This window comes from Numida meleagris, chromosome 22, assembly GCF_002078875.1.
Source record: "Numida meleagris isolate 19003 breed g44 Domestic line chromosome 22, NumMel1.0, whole genome shotgun sequence".
Taxonomy (NCBI): Eukaryota; Metazoa; Chordata; class Aves; order Galliformes; family Numididae; genus Numida; species Numida meleagris.
In genome coordinates, this window is record NC_034430.1 from 5518284 (window position 1) to 5540193 (window position 21910).

Sequence of the window (21910 nt, forward strand, 5' to 3'; positions counted from 1 at the left end):
GTCAAAAAGGACACAGCAACAGATACAAAATGTGAAGGGGTTATTTTATTATTGATTCAGAGGTTAGACAAGGCACCATTTGATCTAGGAAGAAATGCAAAAAAGCCAATTAAGTGTTATTTGTGCCATCATTTAAGAAAGGTTCTTTTGCATTTCTTCAGCATTATGTGAATTCCAGCTTGGTCAAGATCACAGAAAAGCCACCTGATTGCCGAGTAAGGCAGGCTTGGACTAGCACCGCAGCCCCTCAGTTCAGCAGCAGCAGAACCTTGAAGTCTATGCTGGGGTGGAGGAATGCAGCAGAACAAGAAAAACAAAACTTTCAGGAAAACACCATAGCATCCTTTTTTTTTCCTCCTCCTTTTCTACTTCTGAGAAGTCATTTGTTCGTTTTGGTCCTTGCTGACAGGAAGCAGCTTTAGAAATCACAGCAAACCTTCGATAGCCTCCAGCTTTTAAGAGCCAGTAAGACGTCGTGGAGAAGCCTGGGATGGTTCCTAGCCCTACCCTGCTACGTGTCAATGACCTGGGTCTGGTCACTGGCAGAGATGCTTCTTTACAATAGTTTTGCTTTCCTAAACACTGATTTCTAAGGAGAAGGGCACCTCCTCTTCAGAATGATTCTGCTGAATAAGAAATACAAACAAAAAAACAACCAAATCAACCCCTAATTCCCTTGTTTACTGCCTCTTTTCCTTCCCATCTATTGTAACACCCCTCCCTGCCCCCCCTGCACCAGGGGAAGGCTGCAATGGCTGAAGTAGCAGTGTGCAGCGTTTGGTGGTGTCTCATCTGGTTCACGGAGTCACTCAGCTGGAATAAATGGGAACAAAGAAAAAATATATTTAGGGAAAAAAACAAAATGGCTTATGGCATAAAAGGCTGTTGAGCTGGATGCAAAGCAAACACAAGGGGAAAAAGAAATGGAGAGTGGAAGAACACGTTGTTCTGGCTGTGGAGTAAAACCTCGACTAGATTCAGGAATGCCAACTGGCCAGGAACCCTGCATTATGAAGCACATAGGGCTGTGGCTCTTTCTTTGATTCTCTCAAGATGCTTCTACTGCCTCAGAGCACAGCAGTCCTGCACCGAGTGCTCACCCCCCTGCTTCCTGCACTCTGACACCACACACCTGGGCTGCCCTTTCATGGGAAAATGCAACAAGTGATGAGGTAACAGCCACCTGGGGAAACTCGGGCAGCTGACAAAACCAGCACCCTTGGTTACTTTCAAATCCCCTCTCCCCACACTCACACACTTTCAAGAGCAAGAAGTCAACTGCTTTCAGTTTCTAGCATTATTTCCAGTTTGCTGGAAAGGAAGAGGGCTGTCTTCCTGGAAAGGATGTATGAGGACAGAGTCATTTTCAGACAAGAGAGTAATTATCAAGAAAAACTGCAAGAGATTTGAGGATTGAGCACCTGTTCTGGACACGCAGCCCACCACAGCTCAGTGCATGAGGGAGACACACCAGCTCCTTGGAAGAGGAGAGGACTCGGGAACACTGAATCAGTAAACATACACTTAAGGCCAAAGGACAAAGTTTTATCTGGGCCAATCTGCATTTTCAGTGAGATCTCCTAGGCAGGGCTGAAATCACACATGGGCAAAGGTTGTCATCAGCCTTGCAAGGTTGTAGATGGTGGCGTAACGGCACTGAAATGTCCACCACAAATGGACGGCCACGCCAAGCTGTTTGACTTGCTCAAGAAACAAGTATATTTCCATGATCTCATAAAAAAAGGTCACTGGCTGAAGGGCATGGAAGGCCAGTGGTTAATAACTCTGTTCCCCAGGCCTTGAAAACTCATTTGTTTTGCAATAAGGCTTTATTTAGACTTTGAGATCGGGGAAGCACAACACACCTTCATCTCCTTGGCCAAAGCCAAGGGAAGGGTGCAGGGACAGAACTGACATCCAAGTCCTTTTCTTGTCCTCAGGAAATCAAATTGCTGCAGTGACTGTCTGACCAGAGACTTCACGTTGTTTTTTTGTTTTGTTTTTTTTTTAAAAGAAAAAGAGAAAACCATGCTCTTGGTAAAACGCATTCAATGGAAACAAGTCCTCACCCAGCCCTGGGCAGCAGCAGGCTGTGCACACAGCCAAGCTCTGCCTCCCACTGCTGCTCATCCTCTGGGGAGCAGCCAGGAACAGCTGGAAGTACAGCTGCTTCTCCTGGGGAGCTAGAGCTCTAAAAGAAAACCAAAGCCCTTGGACCCAAAGGGGTGCAGAGCTCAGCTCTGGCGGCTGGTGCTCAGGTGCACTGCGACCTCTAGGGGCCGAATCGCCCACATCTGCAGACAGACTGACGGTCAGTACACTGAGATGGAAACCGTTAACAGCTTGTTTAATAGAGAATTAGCAAAGTCTTGCCTCAGGCTGCATCATCCCCTCCTCTTCTACTCTACTTAGCTCTTCACTCTCCCTGGCCACAAGGAGACAGAGAGAGACAGAGAGAGAGAGACAGAGACGGAGAGAGACAGACAAGGGCAAGCTCCATCCAGGGACAGAGCCCTAAATGAACATAACCAGGTCTTTACATGTTGCTCTCGAGAAGGCTGCCAGGATGCTAGCAAACACCACATCAGGAGACTGGGAGGCATCCACCGCGGTATGGATCCCTCGTTTGCTGTAGTAGGAGACCAGGGGGGAGGTCTGCGTGTGGTAGGCCTTCAGGCGGGTTTTCAAGGCTGTTTCATTATCATCTGAGCGGCGGATCAGGGGCTCTCCAGTGACCTGGGAGAAGCAAGGGGACAGTCTCCAGCTAGCTGCAGCCTGATGCACTCCCCCCTTCTCTGCGCAGCTACAAACCCTGCTCCCCTCCTCCGAGGCGGGCCACAATGCAGAGCTGCAGAGGCAAGTCCCCAGGTCAGCACGGGAGAGCAGCGTGAACCCAGAGCAGCCAAACCAAGTCCCAGAGGCGTCACTGAAGAAAAGGATTCAGCACGATGGTCTTTCCCTCACGCACCATTCTGCTTGCTAAAAGGAGCCCCGAGACCAAATGCCAGCAACAGTTGCTCCCCAGGAGGGAAAGCAGTCGCGACCCACTGCAACTTCAGCTATAGACAGACTCCACCAAGCTGTGATGTGGCAGAGCCCAGGCTCCGCAGACCAGCCGTACCCTTCACTCATCCCTCTATGCTTTGCTCCCTGCTGTACTGTTGGCCTCGGCTGCCCAGGCAGTTCCCCCACGCTCCCCAAAAAAGCAGAACAGAAGGTAGGAGAGAAGGAAACAAGTTTTTTCCAGGGATGCTGCAAAGCACCAGCCAAACCCAAAGCAATGTAAGCTGCGGCCTCGGAGCTCACATACATCATCCTTCATGTGCTCTTTCGGGGGTCTGAACTCCTCGTGATAAGAGCGGCCACTTGCTGGGTGAATCAGCCTAAGACAGAAAGCAAGTGTCAGCAAAGGGGCCCTGTGCCAGGATGAGGTCTGAACCTGCCAGTCATCAGCACAGAAACACCTGCAGCAGCAACACAATTAGCCTCTCTCTATTAGGAGAACATTTTCTAGCTATTTCGGTACCAATGGCCTCTTCAAGTGCTTGCAATAAAAAGAAGCTGCACTAGGAAATGGAGAAGGGGAGCACAAAGGTTACAGTGCCACAGCAAACAGGAGACATCTGTGTCTCTGCACAACCATGACTGATCCTGGACAGGAGGTTCAGCAGTGCCCAAACAGCTTGCATAAGGGAGATGTAATAGCACCAAAAGAGCACAGACATTAGCTGTCAGACAGCAGGCTTAAGGGCTGAGCTAGGTCACCAAGGTCGTTGATTCATATCAGCAACAGGCTGTGTTCAGATTGGCCCAGGCATGGAAGGCTCAAACAGTGCAGAAATCTAATACAGGGCTAGCTGCAGGGCTGGTCTAAGTGCTGTGAGAATGACCAAAATGATCCCAAACAAGGACGCTCCTGTGAAATAGGAACCTCCACCCTGCGCACAGAGCTTTTGGGAGAGAAGAGTTACCGTCCAGTGATCCTCCGTATGAGCAAGGAGTCAGGGATGCTGAACTCAATGACAGAGTCCAGCTTTTCTCTCCTCTTCTCCAGGAGCTCATCCAGCTGCAAAAGCAAACACCCAACTCAGAGGGGCAGATGCGAGCCAAGGGCTCCTTGTCACCCAGAAGAAAGGAGCTGCCTGCGCAGGCTCTGAGCAGCAGCTCACGTACCATTTCAGCCTGCTTCACCGTGCGTGGGAAGCCGTCCAGCAGGAAGCCGTTCTTGCAGGGAGGGGTGTCAAGGTTGTTCTCGATCAGCTCCACCACCATCTCATCGCTCACCTGCACAGAGGAGAGAGGGGCGCGTGGTCAGGGCAGGCAGCGGGCATTGACACACAGCTGCCCACAGAGCAGCGGTACTTATGTCAGCACCCAGCCTGCACCAGAGCCTTTTTACAGCTGGTCCCAATCTCAAAGGCAGCAGCACAGGTCACTGCTGTAGCAGGGTGAAAGCTGCACGCTCAGGCATGCCCGCATCCGGGGTGTGCTCCCTGGATGTCAACATGAAGACGTGGCTAATGAGCTAATGAGGCATCTCACACCAGGGACACACCAGCCTGTGCAGAGACTTATAACAGTGAAGTTACAGCACTGGTGCAAAGGTTGCTGTATTTCAAAATGAGCAATCGATCTTAAGACAAATTCCCTAGATGTCTTTTTTTTTTTTTTTTTAAGCCAATTGTCAATACAACCACTGATACCAGCATAACCTTTATTTCCTGTTACTTTGTACCTTCACACACATCTCTGAGTAAGCAGGCCTGGCCAGGAAGGGCAAAGCATGTGAGCTGCTCGTTGATTCTTGTAAACCATGTGTGAAGGTAACTGCCCAAACAGCCGCTGGCAAGCTCTGGCCCTGCTGGGCAGCTCTTCTCGCATCACAGCCTCAGTATGCCTCTGGAATCAGCGTCTTCTCTATGCTGTAGTGTTTCAGAAGTACTACCAGGTGCTGCAGCCCCAAGAATAGGTGTTTGTTCCAACAGCAGCTCTCCTTATCATCAGCAGGTGCTGTTTCCTCCAGTACATACAGCTGAGACCCAGCAGGATTTGGGAACAGGCTGTCACTGCACATAAACCGGACCAGGAAGCATATGGGTGGGGAGCAGCCTGGGTAAAGCAACAGCACTTCTGCACTTTCCTGATTACCCCTTTCAGGGAAGGGATTAATGCATAATTGAGCATGAAAAAACCATCCTGGCTCCAAGTACTGCTGTGCTCCCAGCTGAGTTATCAGACAGCCAGAGCACACCAGGACACCCCGGCACAGCACTCCGCACCCTCGGCCTCATACATGTGGCAGATACCAGCACTCTCACCACAGATAAGGCCTCTATCTTTCACAACCAGACTCAGTGTTGCAATGCACACTTTAAGCTAAAGCTGGACATATGCCACCTCGTTCCGGAGCCTGCAGAGTCTCCTTGGGGCATTATGAGCCAGTGACAGCTAACAGCGACGTCCCACATCTGCCCACACTGTTTAGTTGTGGGGCAAGTCACCAAGGTTTGCTGCCCCTCAGGTTTTCTTAAGGGATCTCAGTCATTTTGAAAGATAATTACATCTCTAGAACATGAATTTGCTAGAGGACCTAACCCTTGGATACAAAGTGTCTTTTGCACAACATTACACCATCACACTGTAACTGCCACAGCAACATTCCTAAGTCTACTTTCATCTTACAGTGACAGGCAAGCAGAAGGGCTGGGATGCAGATGAAAGGAGAAAGTCTTCAACCCCACAGTGGTCCAGACATCACGTGAAGAGACACTGGAGCTGCAGAGAAGGGGATTCACACCCTGCTGCTCCAAGGACAAACCTTCACACGCCATGGCCCACACTGCATCCCTCGAGCGTAAAAGCTCCATGACAGAAACAACAACTCAGGGCACAGAGGCTGCTGGTAAGCAAGGAGGAGCTTGACAGGGGAGGATGCTTTTATAGGATGTTCCTCCTGCAGGGTAATAAGGAGAACCTCACCTTCACCCTACAATCTGCCCTTCCTGCTCGTATTGGGTTTAGTCACTTTGGCTTCTGACTAGGAGGTGAATTTTGGCTGCTGCTGGTACAGGGTGCTGTCGGTCTGTCCCCTGCCAGCATCCTGCTGCTACCCACCAGCTTCCCTGAATCCATCGTCTCTTTGAGCCGCTTGCCCAGCTCGGAGCCTGAGGCCACCATGGCCCGCAGCATGTCCCCCGTAGCCAGGTGGCAGACGCAGTACGTCTCAGCCAGCTTCGGAGCCTGCAGGAAAGGACAGACAGAAGGTGAGAACGCAGCGCGGTGATTTCAGTGGCAGCACTGGGGGGGCAGGGCCTAGCTCGGGTCTGGACAAGGAGAGGATGCGGCCACTCCAATTTTGCCTCCCCCTGGGACAGGCACCCCCCCAGGTCCAACGTCACACCAACCAGACCTCGTCCCCACTCGCAGCAGCGGGATGGGATGGGAACACGTGGTTCCAGGGAACCTTACAGGGGCCGGGACAAAGGCCCGCACGCCGGGTGCCCCCGCGGGGCTGCCACGCACAGGCCCAGGAAGCCGGGCCCGAGGAGGCCGCACCCCGCCTAGGCCCAGCTCGTTGCCCCCTCACCTGGGTGCCCTTTCCGGCGCCGGGCGGCCCCAGCAGCACCGCGCGGATCCCCCGGCGGAGCCCCGTGCCCGGCGCCTGCCCGCGACCGCCCCCCGCCTGCGCGCTCGGAGCCATGGCTGCCGCCGACTGCGCCTAGCGGGGTCACGCAGACACGTGGTGGGCGGGGCTACGCACGGGGTAGGCGGGGTCACGCACTGGTGGGCGGGGCTACGCGGGCAGTTCCGTGCGGGGGGAGCTGCGGGTGTTTCTGGGTGCTCGGGGATCGCCGCTGTGCGGGGCTTGTTAGCGGTGAGCTGCCGGTGTGAGGTTTTCCTTACAAAGGGGCTAAGGTGGCTCAGGGAGAAACCCTCGGGTGCAGCGCTGCTGGGCCACAGCCTGAGAGCTCTCCGTGGCGCAGCCGGCTCACAGCTCGGTAGCCCCTGTCCTTTGAATCGCTTTGTACTGAGTCCGTCTGGATCTGCTCCTGCACTGCCCACGTCACAGCGCGGGCACAAAAGGCCTTTGGCACTTGCAGGGACCGTATGCCCCGCTGTGGGGAGTGTTTCTGTATAGCACATAAATTGCTGCAGCTTCTGGTACCCTGGTGCTGGGGGAGCAGGGCAGCATTTCCCTGAAGAAGAGAGCTTCCCTGCCCCTGGCTTCCAGGAGAGCCCATGGCAAAGCCAGCGCTGAATACAGGAACACAGGCTCCGGGTCCCTTTCATCTCCTGTGTGGAGGCAGCTGCTACTCCATGCTCTGAATGTTGTCTTCTCAGTGACCAGAAAGAGGGAATTGTAAATTAACAAGAAGAAGCAGCAAAAAAATCCACTCAGCCTGTGGTGTGAGTGGGAGGGAGCAATGGAGCCATTTCCAAGTGCACAAATGCAGGCAAAAGCAGAACACAGAGCATCTGCGTGTTTGGCAGGGCTGGGTCTGCTGCTGGGAAACACTGGCAGCAGCACGACAAAGGGTAGAGTCAGTCCCTGACATCTCCCTGCCCACCTCCCCTGGCCGACATCCCAACCAGGCAGGCGCTGCTCAGCTTTTATCCGCACAAAGCCTCGTTTCCCTGGAAGCAGTGATTCTGAGGTATTTTTGGCGCTCTTCCCCCCAAGGATCCCCGTGCACGCGATGCACGCGCAGCCACAAGCATCCTCAGAGCAGGGCCGGGCTGCAAGCAGGCTCGCAGCTCTGCGCCGGCCGGCTGGGGATGAGCTACCAGCACACCGAGGACACGGTGAGAACCCAGGGTGTCTGCAGGGGGCAGCCCCAGCCATGGGAGCGGGTGGGTGAGGGGGGAATGATGCCGGCTCTGCTCCGGGAAAGGGATGAAGGATGCTCGGAGGCGGCTCAGCCAATGGGGTGGCCGGGCTCGGTTGCCACGGCCACAGTTGTGAGGCAGAGCAGGAGAGGGTGCTGAGATTTGAAGGGTGCGGAGCTCCCCCCTCTGCAGGCTTGGCTGGGCTAGGGTCTAGGGCAGGGAGGGAACTGGGGCAGGATGAACCGCTGCAGCTGAGGGCAGTTCGTTCTTGTGGGAGCCTCATGGGCATAGTCTGCTTAAATGCTTCCTAAGGTGGGGGAGCTGGGGGTCTGCTGGCTTGCCTGGCACAGGGAGGAGGGGAACAGAGTGCGGTGCCTGGAGGCATTGAGTTTTGGGAATGGTCAGTAATGCCTTTGGGGAGTGAAGGGTAAGGCTAGAGGGGTTGCTCTCATTTTCTGAGTACGAAGGTCTTAGAGCCTCCCAGCCCTTTCCTCATCTCTTGGCTTTGCTGCTAGTGCTTGCTCAATGTGTTACAACGCGCTGCTGCTCTGGGGTCAGTGTGGTCTTTCTCCCAGTGCCTATCTGAAATGTCGTAAGTAGGTCCCTGCAGAGGAGGAGGTGCTGTTCAGCTCTGAGAAATGAAACCTCTGTCTCCTGCTCACTTCTGATCAGAGGGACAATTTTCCTGTGAAAGCCCCATGGCTAGACCTGGCTTATTGGAGTGGAAATGTTTCCTGTGAGCTTGTGTTAGGTCTGCAGCTCCCTGGGTTATGGGATGTGCTGGATCCAAGGAAAGAGGCTGCTAAAGCAGCTCCACGAAGCGTGCGAGCCAGGAAACACAACTGTGCTGTCTAGCTTGTCCTCTTGCTCCACACACTGTGTCATGGGAGAGAAGTGAAACTGGAACTACAGCATGGATCCTGACCATGTCTAGGTTGGACAGTGTTGGCAGGTGGCCTGTGCTGTGTTCTTTAAAGATGCCTCCCTTTTCTTGAGGCTTGTGTGTCCAGAAGTGGGTCTGAGACTTCGGCAGGTTGAAAACCACAAGGAGACTTCTCCCCCTGAAATGTACAGCAGGTCTAACTACATGCCAGAGCACAAAGACACACGTTCTGGGATACACAAACCATTGGCTTTACAGTGAAGTTGGCTTTGTTGTTCATGACGTTGGTGCCAGAACTGCTGCTGAAAAAGACAGCTGCTGTGAACAAAAACACAGAGCTCTGCACTGCAGAGAAATGTGCCTCCTCCCCCTGGAGAGCACGCTTTAACCCTAGTGGTGCTCTGAGGTGCTGGTTTGGAGAACAGCAGAGGGCTCTCAGGGCAGTGCTACCCCGTACACCCCCGTGCAGGGCCAGGAGGCACTTCGGGAGGCAGGAGGGGACATGCACACTGCTGGAGTGTCCAGAGCCCGGCCTCTAACATTTTCTTTCTTTTTTCCAGTGTGTTGCACGCTTAGAAGCCATACCCTACTGGAGCAGGCTTTACAGTAGTGTTGTCACAGCTTGACCATGAACGGATACTTGAGTGAATCCAATTTCATGATGGTGGACGAGGGCTTCACCAGCAGGGACCTCCTGGAGAGCACCCTCGTGGAGCTGTGCCAGGCAGTAAGGGTGGGGGGCTCTGCTGCTCCCTGCGTCCGTCACCCCCTTGGTGGAGGCGGTCATAGAGAGATGACTGCTGCTCACTCCAGCTTTGTTGTAGAGCGACCGGCAAGCCTTCTTCGTGGCAGACCTCGGGGACATTGTGAAGAAACACCTGCGTTTCCTGAAGGCCTTACCCCGGGTGAAACCCTACTTCCCTGTGAAGTGCAACAGCAGCGGAGGGGTGATACGGCTGCTGGCTGAGCTGGGGGCCGGCTTTGCCTGTGCCAACAAGGTAGGGCTGTGGGGCAACAGCTGGAGGTGAGCATTCTTTGGGCATTTGTGGGAGAGTGGCAGAGGTCACTCTCGTTTTGTAGGTTTCCCCTCACTAGCCAACATCTGCAGCAGCAAGAGTCTCCCCCTGCTGTCAGAATCCTGCCGACACAGCCCAGAAATCCCCGTCCTGTTTGTCTGGTGTTTCAGGCTTATTCCCTGTGACCGGCATTTCCTGTCTGTCTAACCGTCGTCCCATCTGGCAGGCTTGGCTGGTGTCAGGACACATCCCTGGGGTGTCCCTGCCGCAGCCGTCCCCTCTCGGTGGTTTTAGGACTGAGCATAAAGCTCCCTGGTCCACCCTGCTCACCATTCGCTGATAGCCAGATTCCCAGGGAGAACCAAAGTTAAGCCATTTACTGGCACATAGTTAAGCAGGACGTATTACCACAAGGAGAAAGTGCAGCGATCCGTTACAACTCAGATCAGCACTGCAGCCATAGCCCTCTCAGTGCAGCTCACAGGGAAGATGTGTGCCAAACCTGCACCTCCTCAGTTGTTCCACTTGTTTTCTCTCCTCTTGCTCCTGTGCTGCATGTAAACACCTTGCCTCAACCTACCCATGCCAGGACAAAGCCCACTGTGATCCCCTTGAGCTCTTGTAGATTTTCCCTGGAAAGCTCAGGCTGCGGTACTGGCAGTTTGCCCTTTGCAGTGCTACAAGCTGGTTGGGGCCTGCAGCAGGTCATGGCCAAGCACAGCAACACTGGTCCCAGGGACCTGCCTAGTGTGTGCCATTTCCCTGCAGGCAGAGATTGCAGAGGTTCAAAGCATTGGGGTCCCAGCTGACAAGATCTTCTACAGCAGCCCTTGCAAGCAGGTTGCCCACATCAAATATGCAGCCAGCCACGGTGTGCAGCTGATGACCTTTGACAATGAGGTGGAGCTGGGCAAGGTGGCCCGGAGTCACCCGCAAGCCAGGTAGGTGTTGATACGGAATCTGGAGGCACCATTAGACTGAGGGGCTCCAGTGGGAGTTGGAGAGGTGGCTGTGGGGTGTTGGAGGGCCCAAAGACTCCTCAACAGTGTTTTTTGCTGAGCAGGATGCTTTTGGGTATTGCTGCTGACTCCAGCCCCTCTGCCCATCCAAGCATGATGTTTGGGGCCACGCTGGAGTCCTGCCGACGCCTGCTGGAGTCAGCAAAGGAGCGGGCTGTGGAGGTTGTTGGCATCAGGTAAGGCATGTTGCCCTTGTCCCTTGGGGGCACTGAGCCGCTGTTGAGCAGCCTTGCAGGAGCTCTGCCCTTCTAGAACAATTCAGGAGTCCACAGAGTGCTGCAGGGCTGCATGGTCTGGCAGTGAAGTGGGGGCTGGCACCTAGGGCAGATGACCCTTGTTAGCACCAATCTGGGGCAGGTTTGGCCTGCAGAGGGGTGCTCAGTGGAGCGGGCCAGGCAGTCTCTCCCAGGAAGGTCTGTGGGAAGCACAGAGCGGCTGTGGTGGGGATCCCTTAGCGCCGTGTCTGCTTTCTGCCCCTGCGGAATGGGCAGCCCTTCTGAACAGGGACTGTGCCCTCAGCTTTCACCTTGGGAGCCGCAGCCTGGAGCCCCAGGTTTTTGCCCAGGCTGTCGCAGAGGCGCAGCTGGCTTTTGACATGGGCGCAGAGCTGGGCTATCGAATGCATGTCCTGGACATCGGAGGGGGATTTCCTGGCACCGAGGACACCAGAGCCCAGTTTGAGGAGGTATGCGGCTCCCAGTGCTGGCTCTGGGCAGGCAGAGAATGAGGCTGGAGCTGGCTCCCTGCCCTGTACTCAGCAGCAGGACTGAGCTCATCCCGGGTACATCTTCTTCCCATCCAGACTGCTGCTGTGATAAACTCTGCATTGGACATGTATTTCCCAGAAGGCTGTGGGGTGGAGATTATTGCAACACCAGGGCGATACTATGTCACCTCAGCCTTCACCTTTGCAGCCAGCATCACCGCCAAGGAAGAGGTTTCCACGGAGCAGCCAAGCTCTGATGGTAAGTGGGACCATGGGAGGGGTCTGCCCCTGTGCCCATGTCCCCCTGAGCCTCTTCCTGCTCCCCAGGGGAAGAGTCTGGAAGCAAGAGGAGCCCTGTCTATCACCTCAGCGATGGCATCTACGGCACCTTCAGCTGTGTCCTGTTTGACAGTCCCTGCCCCAAGCCTCTGCTGCACAAGGTGAAGACCTGGCCTGGCTTGGGGAGAGCCCTGCAGAGTAGTGTGGTGCGTCCTGTTGTCCTCTGCTGCTGAGCGCTCCTCCCATGCTGTGAGATCTGCTTTGATCTGTGCAGTCCCTGAGGAGCATTTTTGGGACCGATAGCCGGTCCCTAGCTTCTTAGGACTGGTGGGAAGTTGTCATACATTAAGTGTCTGCATCTGCCTCTCGGCTCAGGATGCCAGCACAGGACTGTAGCTTAGGCTGTACAGGTTCTGCGTGGCCACCTGTAAGGCAAAGACCATTTAAGAAAGGTGAGAGCCATCCTCTTAGAATGGTCTTGAAAGATGGTGAGAGAATACCAAGACTGTCCTATCACCAGGGCTTTGTCTCCTGCTTCTCACGTGCTGCTTAGGCTGGTGGTCTCACTTGGGGTGGTGAGACCCAGGTGAGCCCTTCCCAGCCTGCTGCCATTGTCAGTTCTGAGGCCAGCCTGTAGCCACCTGGGTTAAATTTAAGAGCTTGTCTTCTGTTTGGGGGCCAGATTCTCATCTTGTGTAAAACTGCTTGGTGCTGTGGTGCAGATGCCATCATCTCATGTGGCCACATGCTCTGTCCCCTGCAGAAGCCCTGCCCAGAGCACTCCTTGTGCAGCAGCAGCCTCAGGGGTCCCCTGGAGCATGCAGAGGACCAGATTATCGATGACGTGGAGCTGCCCAAGCTGCAGGATGGGGACTGGCTGATTTTCCAGGACATGGGTGCCTACACCATCGCGACTTCGTCCCTGTGCGGTGGGTGTCCCCGGCCACACATCACCTATGCCATGTCCCGCCTGGCCTGGTAAGAGAGAGCCCTGTGTGAGCAGGCTGAGAGCAGGACTGCCAGTGGGAGACACTGAGCTGTCCTTGAGCTGGGCTCCCTGCCTGAGGGAGGGGGGCAGATCTGGGGTAACCACCCTGTGGCATTTCATGAGTGGGTGCCCCCTGCTCCCTCTGGGTACCTCTGCCTGCAGGAAGGCCCTCCAGCTCCTCCAGGGGAAGCCGCCACCGGCAGAGGATGACCATGAGAGCGCCTGCACACCGTTATCATGTGGCTGGGAGATGGTGGAGTCCCTCTGTGTCCCCCCAGTCTTCACCCCAGCCGGCATCATCTGAGCAGGGAAGGCCCACGCCAGCACCCTGCACCCACAGGGCTGCAGGCAGAGCTCAGCACAGCACAGTCCTGCTCCTCCTGCTTGTGCAGCGCTGCATGTGCTCAGTGGGTTTGGGTGCTTTTATAGGAGTTATGGTAATAAATGGGTGTTGAGCCTGGCTCGGGTTTTGCCATGAGGACCCCCCTGGCGTTCCCTCCCCTCCCTGTGCCCGAGGTGGCGGAAGATCTGGCTCAGATGAGCAGTTGGCTGCATGATGAGGCCGTGCTCATTAGGGATGCCAAAGCTGTTGTCCCCAGCCTTAGAGGTGCCCTGGGGCGTGGGGGGATGTGAAAACAGCAGGTGGATTCTGGGATGTGGGTGCTGTTGGGGGGAGGCTGAGGCTCACTGGGAGCCTTGATGAACCCTCCTGCCCTGATGAACACTCCTGTCCATGGTGCCACATGGTCACAGCACTGCGGTGGGAGGCCACAAAAGGCAAAGAATGGGGGCACTGTGAGAGCCTGAAAGCCAGAGGCGGGGGACACGGGCAGCGCTGGAAGACACTGGGGGACAATGGGGTCCTGGGCACGGTTCCCGGAGGGTGCCGCAGAGGCCTGCAGGGGGCGCTGGGGCGCGGCGGCCGGTTCCCCTCCAGCCCGGCAGGGGGCGCTGCAGCAAGGAGAGCCGCTCGTGCCGCCCGTCTCTCTGGTTCCGCCGTCAAGCGCGGCGCGGGTGTCGCGGTTGTGGCCGCCCTTGACGGCGGGCAGCGTCGTGAAAGGCCCGTGAAGGACGGCGGCGGGCCCGGTCGGTGAGGGGCCGAGCGGAGCCGGGTTCGTACCCGCGGCGGTGTCGCGGTAGGGTCAATTTCGGGAGCGGAGTCAGTGTCGCGACAGCGCCATGCCGTTCTGGGACCTGCAGCGACAGCTGGGCATCGACATGGACCGGTGGCTGCTGCGGCAGAGCACGACGCAGCCCTACGGGGTGGCCGGGGCGTGCCACGCCTTCGAGCGGGAGTGGGTGGAGTGCGGGCACGGCCTGGGCCAGACCCGGGCCCGCCGCGAGTGCCAGCCCGAGTACGAGGACTTCATGGAGTGCATGCACCGCACCAAGCTGGTGAGCCCGGGGCGGCTTCTGAACGGTGTCCCCGGTACCGGGCGGGGGGAGGGCAGAGTGGCACAGCCTTACGGGAAGCGCGTGCAGAGCCCTCGGGCAACGCCAGGGTTCCCCCAGGCACCGTGTGACCCAGCACGGCTGTGAGAGCCGGGTGCCCCAGGAGCTGCGGGCGTCCCGTCCCTAGAGGTGCCCGGGGCCGTGGATGGGGCCCTGGGGGTGCAGCCCGCGGCCTGGGTGATCTCTGAGGTCCCTCCCGACGCAGCCGGTCTGCGGTTCTCTGATTCTGTGGTTCTGTGTCGCTGTCAACCCTTGTGTGCTTTGCCAGGCTCTGCGGTTGAAAAAGATCCTGGAGCAGAGGGACAAGATGATCAAGGAGGGGAAGTACACCCCGCCCGAGTACCACAAGGGTGAGAAGGACACCCGGCCCTGAGGCACAGGGACCTGCGAGGGACCCGACGCCGCTCGACTGCAGCCATGGAAGTGAACCACCTGAAGGAGAGCGCCGGGTGTGACGGGGATCTGCCGCAGCCATCCCATAGGCAGCAGTGCTGGGGAGGGGTCTGCCAGCAGCTCAGAGAAGAGGGGAGCAGTGCTAGTGTTGGGCATTATTGCTTTGGCTAGTAAATGTCTCCTTTGGGGCAGCGTTCTGCTCTGTATTGTCTTTCTTTCTGAGCCGAGATAACTTCTGAAACCCCCTGAAGTGCTGCCCTGATGCTGGGGATGACCAGGAACTGCCAGTGCTGTGCCCCTCTGTTGGGTTCCATGGTGGGTTCCTTTGTGCTCACACCTGCAGGCAGGATGATCAGCCCTGAAATGGGGGAGTAGCCCAAAGGAGTAAAAAACTCATCCACATGTGTACTGGAAAACCTCTTAAAAAAAAAAAAAAAAAAAGAAAAAGCCCGTGCTTAGTGTGGTTTTGCAGGGAGGATACGTGGTTGGTGTGTGCTGGGCTGCCCCGGGCTGCTTTCCAGTTGGTGGTATTGGCCTGAGAGGTGAAAACCAGGTTAAAACAGCTCGCTTTGAGTGGGATTTGGGCAGCAGCATCCAGACTCAGTTCCTCTCCCACCCCTTCGATCTGTGTCAGTTTTCCCCCATGCAGTGGCTCGGAGGCTTTGCTCTGAAATGCCGTGTGTCAGCTCGATCTATTGAGTGTGCTGGGCCCCGCTGACTGCAGCGGCTCCAGGGCTCTGGCAGCTGGGACTGCCTGTACCGTGGTGCTTTTCCTTTTAAAAGGAAGATTTTTCCCCAGTCCCTCCAAATTCAGCACAGTTTTGTAACAGCATTAAAGCAGTGGAGTACCTGGAAGTTGAGAGGGGAAATATCTGTGCCTTAATCCAAGGCTTTAATACCAGTGATTGTGGGTTTAATGCTAAATCTTTGATCCAGGTAGAGCATGTGAGGTTCCCGATCCTCACAAATCCCCACACTGAGACGACAGATGACAGCAGCGTGGTGCCAGCTGCAGCGGGCAGGGCCGGGCTCTGCCGAGGGGCAGCGGTGCCCACGGTGCCGTCCCGGGGGAGTTTGCTCCTTGCAGGACTTGTGCTGCCCACGCTGCTCCTTCCAGTGGGCCCCTGCCAGCCCACGGAGGCTGCTCCCGTCCCCCAGCCCCAGGTGGCTCCTTTGCTGTGGCCCTGGGGGTGCCGGGAGCTCAGGGCTGAGCCCTCCATGTGTGGAGGCTGCTCCTGCTTGGCGCACACTGCTGCGCCTGAGCTCTTTCTCCTCTATGTTATGCCAAAGAACACGTTTTTCATCAATTTCAGTATTTTGCTCCTCCTTCCTGCTCATGGCTGTAGTGCTGAGCCCTGGATGGATCCAGGTGCGATTCTGGAGGAGGGCATTGTCTGCATGAGCTCGGACTCAATCTGGTGGTGCCCATGAGCTGCCAGAGGTGGGGAGGCTGCCTCACTTTCTGTAACAGCCCCCAGACCCTCAGAGATCTTCTTTGGCCCTTTCAGGTATGAAAAGTGTTCATTCCAGTAGGGGAAAACTTACCTAACGGTGCTGACATTCTGGTGGATGAAAGAGTTCCAGATATGAAAGCAGGTGAGGGGAAGCTTCGGGTACAGAAATGCAGGGAAACATCAGAAAGACAAAAGAGTGTGAAGAAATGGGCAGAAATAGGAATAGTTTGGGGCCTGGTGGTCGCTGCTCTGCAAAGGAGTGCAGGGATGGCCCTGAATTCGGACAGCATCATTTCCAGAGAGAAAAGAAAGTGCGGAGCAGAACCCTGGTGAGTTGCTGCTGTCGGGAGTGACTCATCTAATTGAGCTGTCCAGATGTCGGAGGAAATGCTGAAATATATCCCAACACTTCTGCCTCCCAAGTGGCTCTTTAGTCCGATCCAAAATCTAATTGTTCTGCCATAGATGTGAACGCGGCCAAGGGCGAGCGCTGCAGCAGCTGAGACGCTGATCGTAGTTAAAAGCCAAATTGGAAATTTGGGCTGATAAGGAAGGTGATCAAAGAGCCGATGACAAACACTGAGTTCATGGAGGGACGAATGCATCTCGGGAGAGAGGGGCGGGGATGGAGGCAGTGGGGCTGGGATGGGGCTGAAGGTGCAGACCCAGGAGCCTCTCGTGTCCTTCCCAGCCATGCTGCATGCTCTGCTCCCCCGCCGCTTCCCCGGAGCTCTCCTCCGCCGGGGTCGTCCCTGCCTCTTTCCAGCAGCCTGAAGTCTGCTGGGCTCTGGGGAGGAAGGAGAGCGCCCGCAGCCCCACGCACGCTGGGCGCCTCGAGCTCGGTGCCGGGTTAGAGAAACAAACAGCTCTTGGGATGTGAATAATTTATACAGAGTGAGGTAAAGGCGGCTTGAGCTGCGGGCTTTGGCTCTGGGGGAGGAGAGGGGACTGACCCCGGGCAGAGCTGCCAAGAGCCCACCTGCACCGCGCGTCCATCCACGGCCCCATCCCACAGTGCAGGAACGGGATGGAGCGCCCCAGCAGGACGCGTGCAGGCCACGCTGCAGCCCCTGCCCCCCCCCACCACCCCCGCAATAACGACTCCCATCCTCGAGCAGCAAAACAACGCGTGGTCTTAACCCAGATTCGCAGCGCAAATAATCCAGATCAGCAGCAAGGCGCTGCGAGGGAATCTTGGAAATGCATTTTGGGTGTGAAACGCGTGCAGGTTGGAACAGGCAGCGTTTCCTGGCCGCCTTTCCTCATTTATTTGGGATTTAATATGGCGCAAATTTGTCTGGTCGCTCTCAGATCTCTACAAGGAACGGGGCCGGACCCTGGTGGGTGGCACCGGGCGGAGGTGACGAAGGGACGCATCCCGCGGTGCTCAGCCCTGCGCGTGCCTGCCTCCCCCCCACGCCCTCCCACTGTTGGCCTTGGGTTGGTGCCCCTGGCCGCGCTGGGGCCCTGCTTTGGGCATCCGCCCCCGGGGGGTTTCAGCCGAGCGCGTTCCCCCACACTTCCCTCCCTGCCTCTGAGCAGCGCGCTGCGGGGAAGCACGTGGCTCTCACGGCTGCTTCCTGAGCATCCTTCCCTTGTGGGGTGCTCAGTGTCACCGTGCCCCGCACCCGAGGTGCTTGGGAGATAACCGTGGGATGGATTCAGATGAGAGATGAGAACCCACTGGGGATAAATGCCGTGAGCGGATGGCTGCACCCAGACCCTAGGGCATGGGGCGATGGGGCCCGGCTGCCGGCAGCACCCCGGGAGCAGCTGTGCGGGCCTGGGGCCGTGGCACAGAGCTCCTGTCCCCTGCACCCCGCTCGTGGCCCCGCTGTGCTCCCGGCACTGCTGCGATTGATCGATGGGTGCTGTAATTAGCCTGGGCATGGGGGAAGGCAGGGGATGGGGGGGGAGGCTGTGCGGGATGGGGGTTGGGGGGCTGCTGGGTGCCCTGGGGAGGCCCTGGGCGTGGAGGTGGGGGTGGGGGTCACTGGAGATGGGGGTACACTGGGGCAGCCGCTGTGCTGGGGAGGCCCTGAACGATGCCCGGCGTGGGGGTGCCCGGTGTAGAGGTGCCCAGTGGGGCTGGCGCAGGGGCGGGCACCAGGACCCCCCCGCCGCTCCGTTACCGCCCCGGTGGGCAGGGCCGGGCCGGGCCGGGGGAGGCGCCGAGCGGCGGAGCGGGGAGAGCGCGGCGGGGCCGTACCGGGAGCGCACGGCGGGGCCGGGAACGGCCGCACAGGGAGCGGAGCGGGGGCGCCGCGCTCTGCCCGCACCGAGCCGGGCCGCGCCGCACCGCGCCGCACCGAGCCGGGGGTGAGCGGGGCCGGGGAAGCGGGGATGCGGCGGGAGAGGCTGCGGGGTGGGGATGGAGCGGGGCCGGGCGGCGGCGGAGAGCGGGGATGGAGCGCGGAAAGGCGGCGATGGGGACGCGATGCGCCCGCACCTGTCCCCCCCCTGCAGCCCGCCCCGGGCCCCGCACCGCCCCGCGCTGGGGCTGCCCGCACGCCGGGGTGCGTTTTCCGCAGCTTTTCCGTGGGGGTGAATGAGTCATGGAAGCCATTCCCCCTTTCTTTCCATCTTTTTTTTTGGGGGGGGGGGTGTCTCTTTGTTCGCGTTTTGCTGATGAAATGATGGGGATAAGGAAAGGCTCTGCGCGGTGCAGGGCTGTGGCACAGCGGCTGTGGGAGCCCCTCTCGTTTCGTGTGCGTTTCCCTGCTCCAGCCAGAGGATACAATGGGAATTATTTTAAATACGCCTCATGCAAGGTGCTCATTTGCCCAGCGTGTGTGTGCCACACCGCTCTCCCCCTGCTCGCTGCAGGGAGCCCTACCATTTTCTCCTGACACAATTAATGGGATTTTTAAGGCTGCTCCCACTCAGAGGGAAAAAACCCAGGTACAAAGGGCAGCGCGGCTCTGATGGCTTCTGCTTGTGCCGAGCACAAAGAAATGGAGCCCAGAGGCTGCGCTGTGCTTTGTGGCACCGAGCCGGTGCCGGGGATGCCACTGTGGGTTTAGGGCGGAGGGGTGGCTGCGTCGCCGGCCCCATTCCGGGGGCAATGATTTCCCAGCAATGGGGAAACTGAGGCAGGGCTCAGGAGGGGTGGGAGGGCCTATTTCCCGGTGCAGGAGGGCGTGCAGGCAGCGGCACAAGGGAGATGTGGCCGTGGTGGGACGGTCCTAACCCTGTCCCCCAGTGCCCGCGGTGGGAGGGAGCGGCCGTTGTCCCGGCGTCACGCGGTGTTCGCTCCTCCCGCAGGCTGCTGCCCGCGCCGGGGCCATGTCGTCCTCCGACGAGGAGACCCTCAGCGAGCGGTCGTGCCGGAGTGAGCGGTCGTGCCGGAGCGAGCGGTCGTACCGCAGCGAACGCTCGGGCAGCCTCTCCCCGTGCCCCCCCGGGGACACCCTGCCCTGGAACCTGCCCCTGCACGAGCAGAAGAAGCGGAAGAGCCAGGACTCGGTGCTGGACCCGGCCGAGAGGGCGGTCGTCAGGGTCGCAGGTAACACAGCGCCCGGGGCGGGGGTCTCCCAGCGGCGGTGGAGGTGACGGCAGCGTCCGCCCCTGTCCCCCGTAGCACCACAGCACAGGATGCCCACATTCGGAGCTTTGTGGTGCTGGGGAGAACGTGGCCAGGGTGACCCTGGCGTGGTGGATATTGTCTGCCATTGGTTGCTGGTTGGCATGGGTTGGGGTAGATGGAAAGCCCTTGTTGGGTGTGTTTGTGCCCAGAGGTTGGGAATGGCGCTCACAAGTGAGCTGGGGGGGACAGCCCCGCGTGGGGGCAGGGGGACGTGGCCTTTGGTGGCGGTGAGGTTTGGCTCCATGATGGCTTTGGGCACGGCTGCGGTTCGGGTCCTGCTCTCAGCTGATGACGGGTCACCTCCGGGGCTTGGTGGGTGACGTTAGGAGGCCTCATTAAGGGCTGAGTGGCTCCTTGCTGGAGCAATGCCCCTGGCCAGACTCGGGCAGGAATTCGCCCTGGGAAGTTTGGGGTTTCCTCCCGGGTTTGGCTGAGTGCCGGGGCTGCTCCTTCGCCCCGATGGCTTCTGGGGGCAGCCAGTGGCACTCCAATGGGCCACACTGAGCCCTGACTGTGCTGGTGGCACAGTGGCACAGGGTTCCCCCAAGGGCTCTCAGGGCGCAGCCCGGGCCGAGGGCGGAGGAGGAGGATGCTGGCACCTCCAGACCCCTCCGAGGAGCCCCAGGGAAACCCCAGGCCCTGGCTTCTGTCCGCCCATGGGAAAGCACGAGACGGACTGAGCCCCCAGCACCCACCAGCCCCCGCCTCACCCCAGTACCCGTCCCCAGCACCGGCACACGGGGCTGCGTGCGCTCTCACGTGCTCTGGGCAGGAAGAACCAGTTGATTCAAATGAAGGCTCTGCAAACGCCGTCTGGGACCGGGGGGAGGCAAATGCGTAGGGCGCGGCCCGGCCCTGCCCCACCGCCAGCGCCACGGGCGGCGAAGAGCCCGCCCCGTCCTGCCCCGGCCCCGTCCCACCCGCCCCAGCCCCACCGGGATGCGGCTGCCGAGCGCCCGTCGTCGCGCTCGGTCGATCCGAGCCGTGATTAAAGGCAAAGGGATGTCACAAAATCCGGTCTCATGCAGATTTCCCATTAAAAATAACTCGCGCGGTGCAACTAGACAGCGCCGAGCCGGGAAGAAAGAGTTGGAGACAGTTTGGTGTCAGCGGTTTGCAAAGGAGCTGAAATGTTGATTCGGAGCTTTGCGTTGCACAACGCTCCCCACACCCGGGGGGAATCGGCCCCTTTGGGGCCGGGCGGGGGCAGCGGGTGCCGCGGCGCTGGGCTCCGAGCAGCGCAGGGACGCGGGGACGCCGAGGCCGCAGCGCTGGGGTCGCGCACAGCTCTCAGCGCACCCCCCCCCCCCCCCCCGCGCTCTTTGTGCCCCGGGGGAGTGCGGTGGCACCGCCGGCTCGGCGCTGTCAGCGTGGGGCCGGGTGGTCGCGGTGCCCGCTACGGCCACGGGGGCGAGGAAACGGGGACGAGGCGCCGTCCCAGGCGGGGCGGAGCGGCCGGGGTTGGGGCCGGGGCTGCACGTCCGCGTGTCCCCTGGGGGTGACAGCTGCGGGGTGGGGGTGGGGGGCTGCTCTTCAAGGACCCCGAGCACGTGTACCCGTCATCCTGCGGGGCAGCGTGGTCAGGGTTTGGGTTTGTTGTGTGGGTCCGGAGCGGGGCTGGGCCGTGCTGGGTAATACCGGGTAATACCGGGCGATGCCGCGCGGTGCCGGGTGGTGGTACCGGGCAGTGCCGGGTGCAGCAGCCCCAGGCGGCGGTGGCCGCGTTTCCCGCTCTGTCCCCTCTCGGGACGCGTTTGCGGGGACGGCTCTGGGTCCTTTGTCCCTCGGGAGCACGGCGGCCGCGCGCAGCGCGTTGTGTGCGGGGGGAGCAGCGCTGCGGGGGCGGCCGTGGGGGATCCCGGGGAGGGGCCGCGTTCCCCGCTGCGCGCTGAGCTCCGGGTGCGGGGCACGGGGGGGACGGGAGGGGGAACACGAGCGGCTGGGAGCGGGCGTTGCCGCGGGGCCGTGCCGGGTGCGGGGCTGTCCCCGGGGGCTGCGGCGCCGCCGGGCGTTGGGTGCGGGGTGGCAGCGGTGCCAGGGCGGCGCGGAACGGGGCTTTGTGCGTTGCCATGGTTACCGCTCGCTCAGCGCTCGTCGCCATGGGAACGGCGCGGCCGAGGCCAAAAAGACGCGTCCTGCGGCGGCCCCAAACGCCGGGAATCGCCCCGACGGGACGGGGGGGCGGCGGAGCCGGGGCTGGGGGGGACGAGCGCTGCGTCCCCGGTGCGCTGGGGGCAGCGGGGAACACCGGGACTCCGGGCCGGGGGCGCACGGGGGGGCGGGGGGGACCCCTCGCTCCCTAGGGGC

The 21910-nt window shown here is 59.1% G+C and overlaps 3 protein-coding genes across 9 annotated transcripts in view; 2 read left to right on the forward strand and 1 right to left on the reverse strand.

Annotated features, from left to right (window-relative positions):
• Positions 1-13178, forward strand: part of AZIN2 (antizyme inhibitor 2) — a 28615-nt gene extending 15437 nt beyond the window's left edge. Inside the window, exons 4-15 of one of the 6 annotated variants that reach the window (XM_021375183.1) lie at positions 5685-5902; positions 6042-6263; positions 7682-7803; positions 9271-9437; positions 9535-9708; positions 10495-10667; positions 10790-10921; positions 11265-11430; positions 11548-11710; positions 11779-11936; positions 12494-12708; positions 12881-13178. In XM_021375183.1, the coding sequence (XP_021230858.1) occupies positions 9339-9437; positions 9535-9708; positions 10495-10667; positions 10790-10921; positions 11265-11430; positions 11548-11710; positions 11779-11936; positions 12494-12708; positions 12881-13022 (1422 nt within the window). In that variant the 5' untranslated portion in view covers positions 5685-5902; positions 6042-6263; positions 7682-7803; positions 9271-9338 and the 3' untranslated portion in view covers positions 13023-13178. Of the gene's footprint in view, positions 1-5684; positions 5903-6041; positions 6264-6796; positions 6875-7681; positions 7804-7834; positions 7997-9270; positions 9438-9523; positions 9709-10494; positions 10668-10789; positions 10922-11264; positions 11431-11547; positions 11711-11778; positions 11937-12493; positions 12709-12880 lie in introns of those variants that run through there. The other 5 variants (XM_021375187.1, XM_021375185.1, XM_021375184.1 and 2 more) reach the window with 5 other exon arrangements.
• Positions 28-6747, reverse strand: AK2 (adenylate kinase 2). Of its 2 annotated transcripts, XM_021375191.1 has the most exons (7): positions 6587-6747; positions 6115-6240; positions 4174-4284; positions 3972-4066; positions 3311-3383; positions 2541-2736; positions 28-813 (listed from the first exon to the last, which is right to left on the reverse strand). In XM_021375191.1, exons 1-7 carry the CDS (start codon positions 6698-6700, stop codon positions 806-808), a joined length of 723 nt encoding a protein of 240 aa, XP_021230866.1. In that variant the 5' UTR covers positions 6701-6747; the 3' UTR covers positions 28-805. The 2 variants fall into 2 exon arrangements, with proteins under 2 accessions (XP_021230866.1, XP_021230865.1); XM_021375190.1 differs by lacking the exon at positions 28-813 and having other exon boundaries at positions 820-2736.
• Positions 13710-14759, forward strand: NDUFS5 (NADH:ubiquinone oxidoreductase subunit S5). Its single transcript, XM_021375193.1, has 2 exons — positions 13710-14113; positions 14439-14759. The coding sequence occupies exons 1-2, from the start codon at positions 13898-13900 to the stop codon at positions 14541-14543; spliced, it is 321 nt and encodes a 106-aa protein (XP_021230868.1). The 5' UTR covers positions 13710-13897; the 3' UTR covers positions 14544-14759.

Bases quoted from the DNA above. Each gene is read 5' to 3' on its own strand.
- AK2 (XM_021375190.1), bottom strand. From the start codon at position 6,700: ATGGCTCCGAGCGCGCAGGCGGGGGGCGGTCGCGGGCAGGCGCCGGGC. The intron at 4,067-4,173 runs GTACGTGAGCTG...TTGCTTTTGCAG, and splicing joins CGGTGAAGCAGGCTGAAATG to CTGGATGAGCTCCTGGAGAA. The intron at 2,737-3,310 runs GTATGTGAGCTC...TGCTTCTCCCAG, and splicing joins AAGAGCACATGAAGGATGAT to GTCACTGGAGAGCCCCTGAT.
- NDUFS5 (XM_021375193.1), top strand. From the start codon at position 13,898: ATGCCGTTCTGGGACCTGCAGCGACAGCTGGGCATCGACATGGACCGG. The intron at 14,114-14,438 runs GTGAGCCCGGGG...GTGCTTTGCCAG, and splicing joins GCATGCACCGCACCAAGCTG to GCTCTGCGGTTGAAAAAGAT.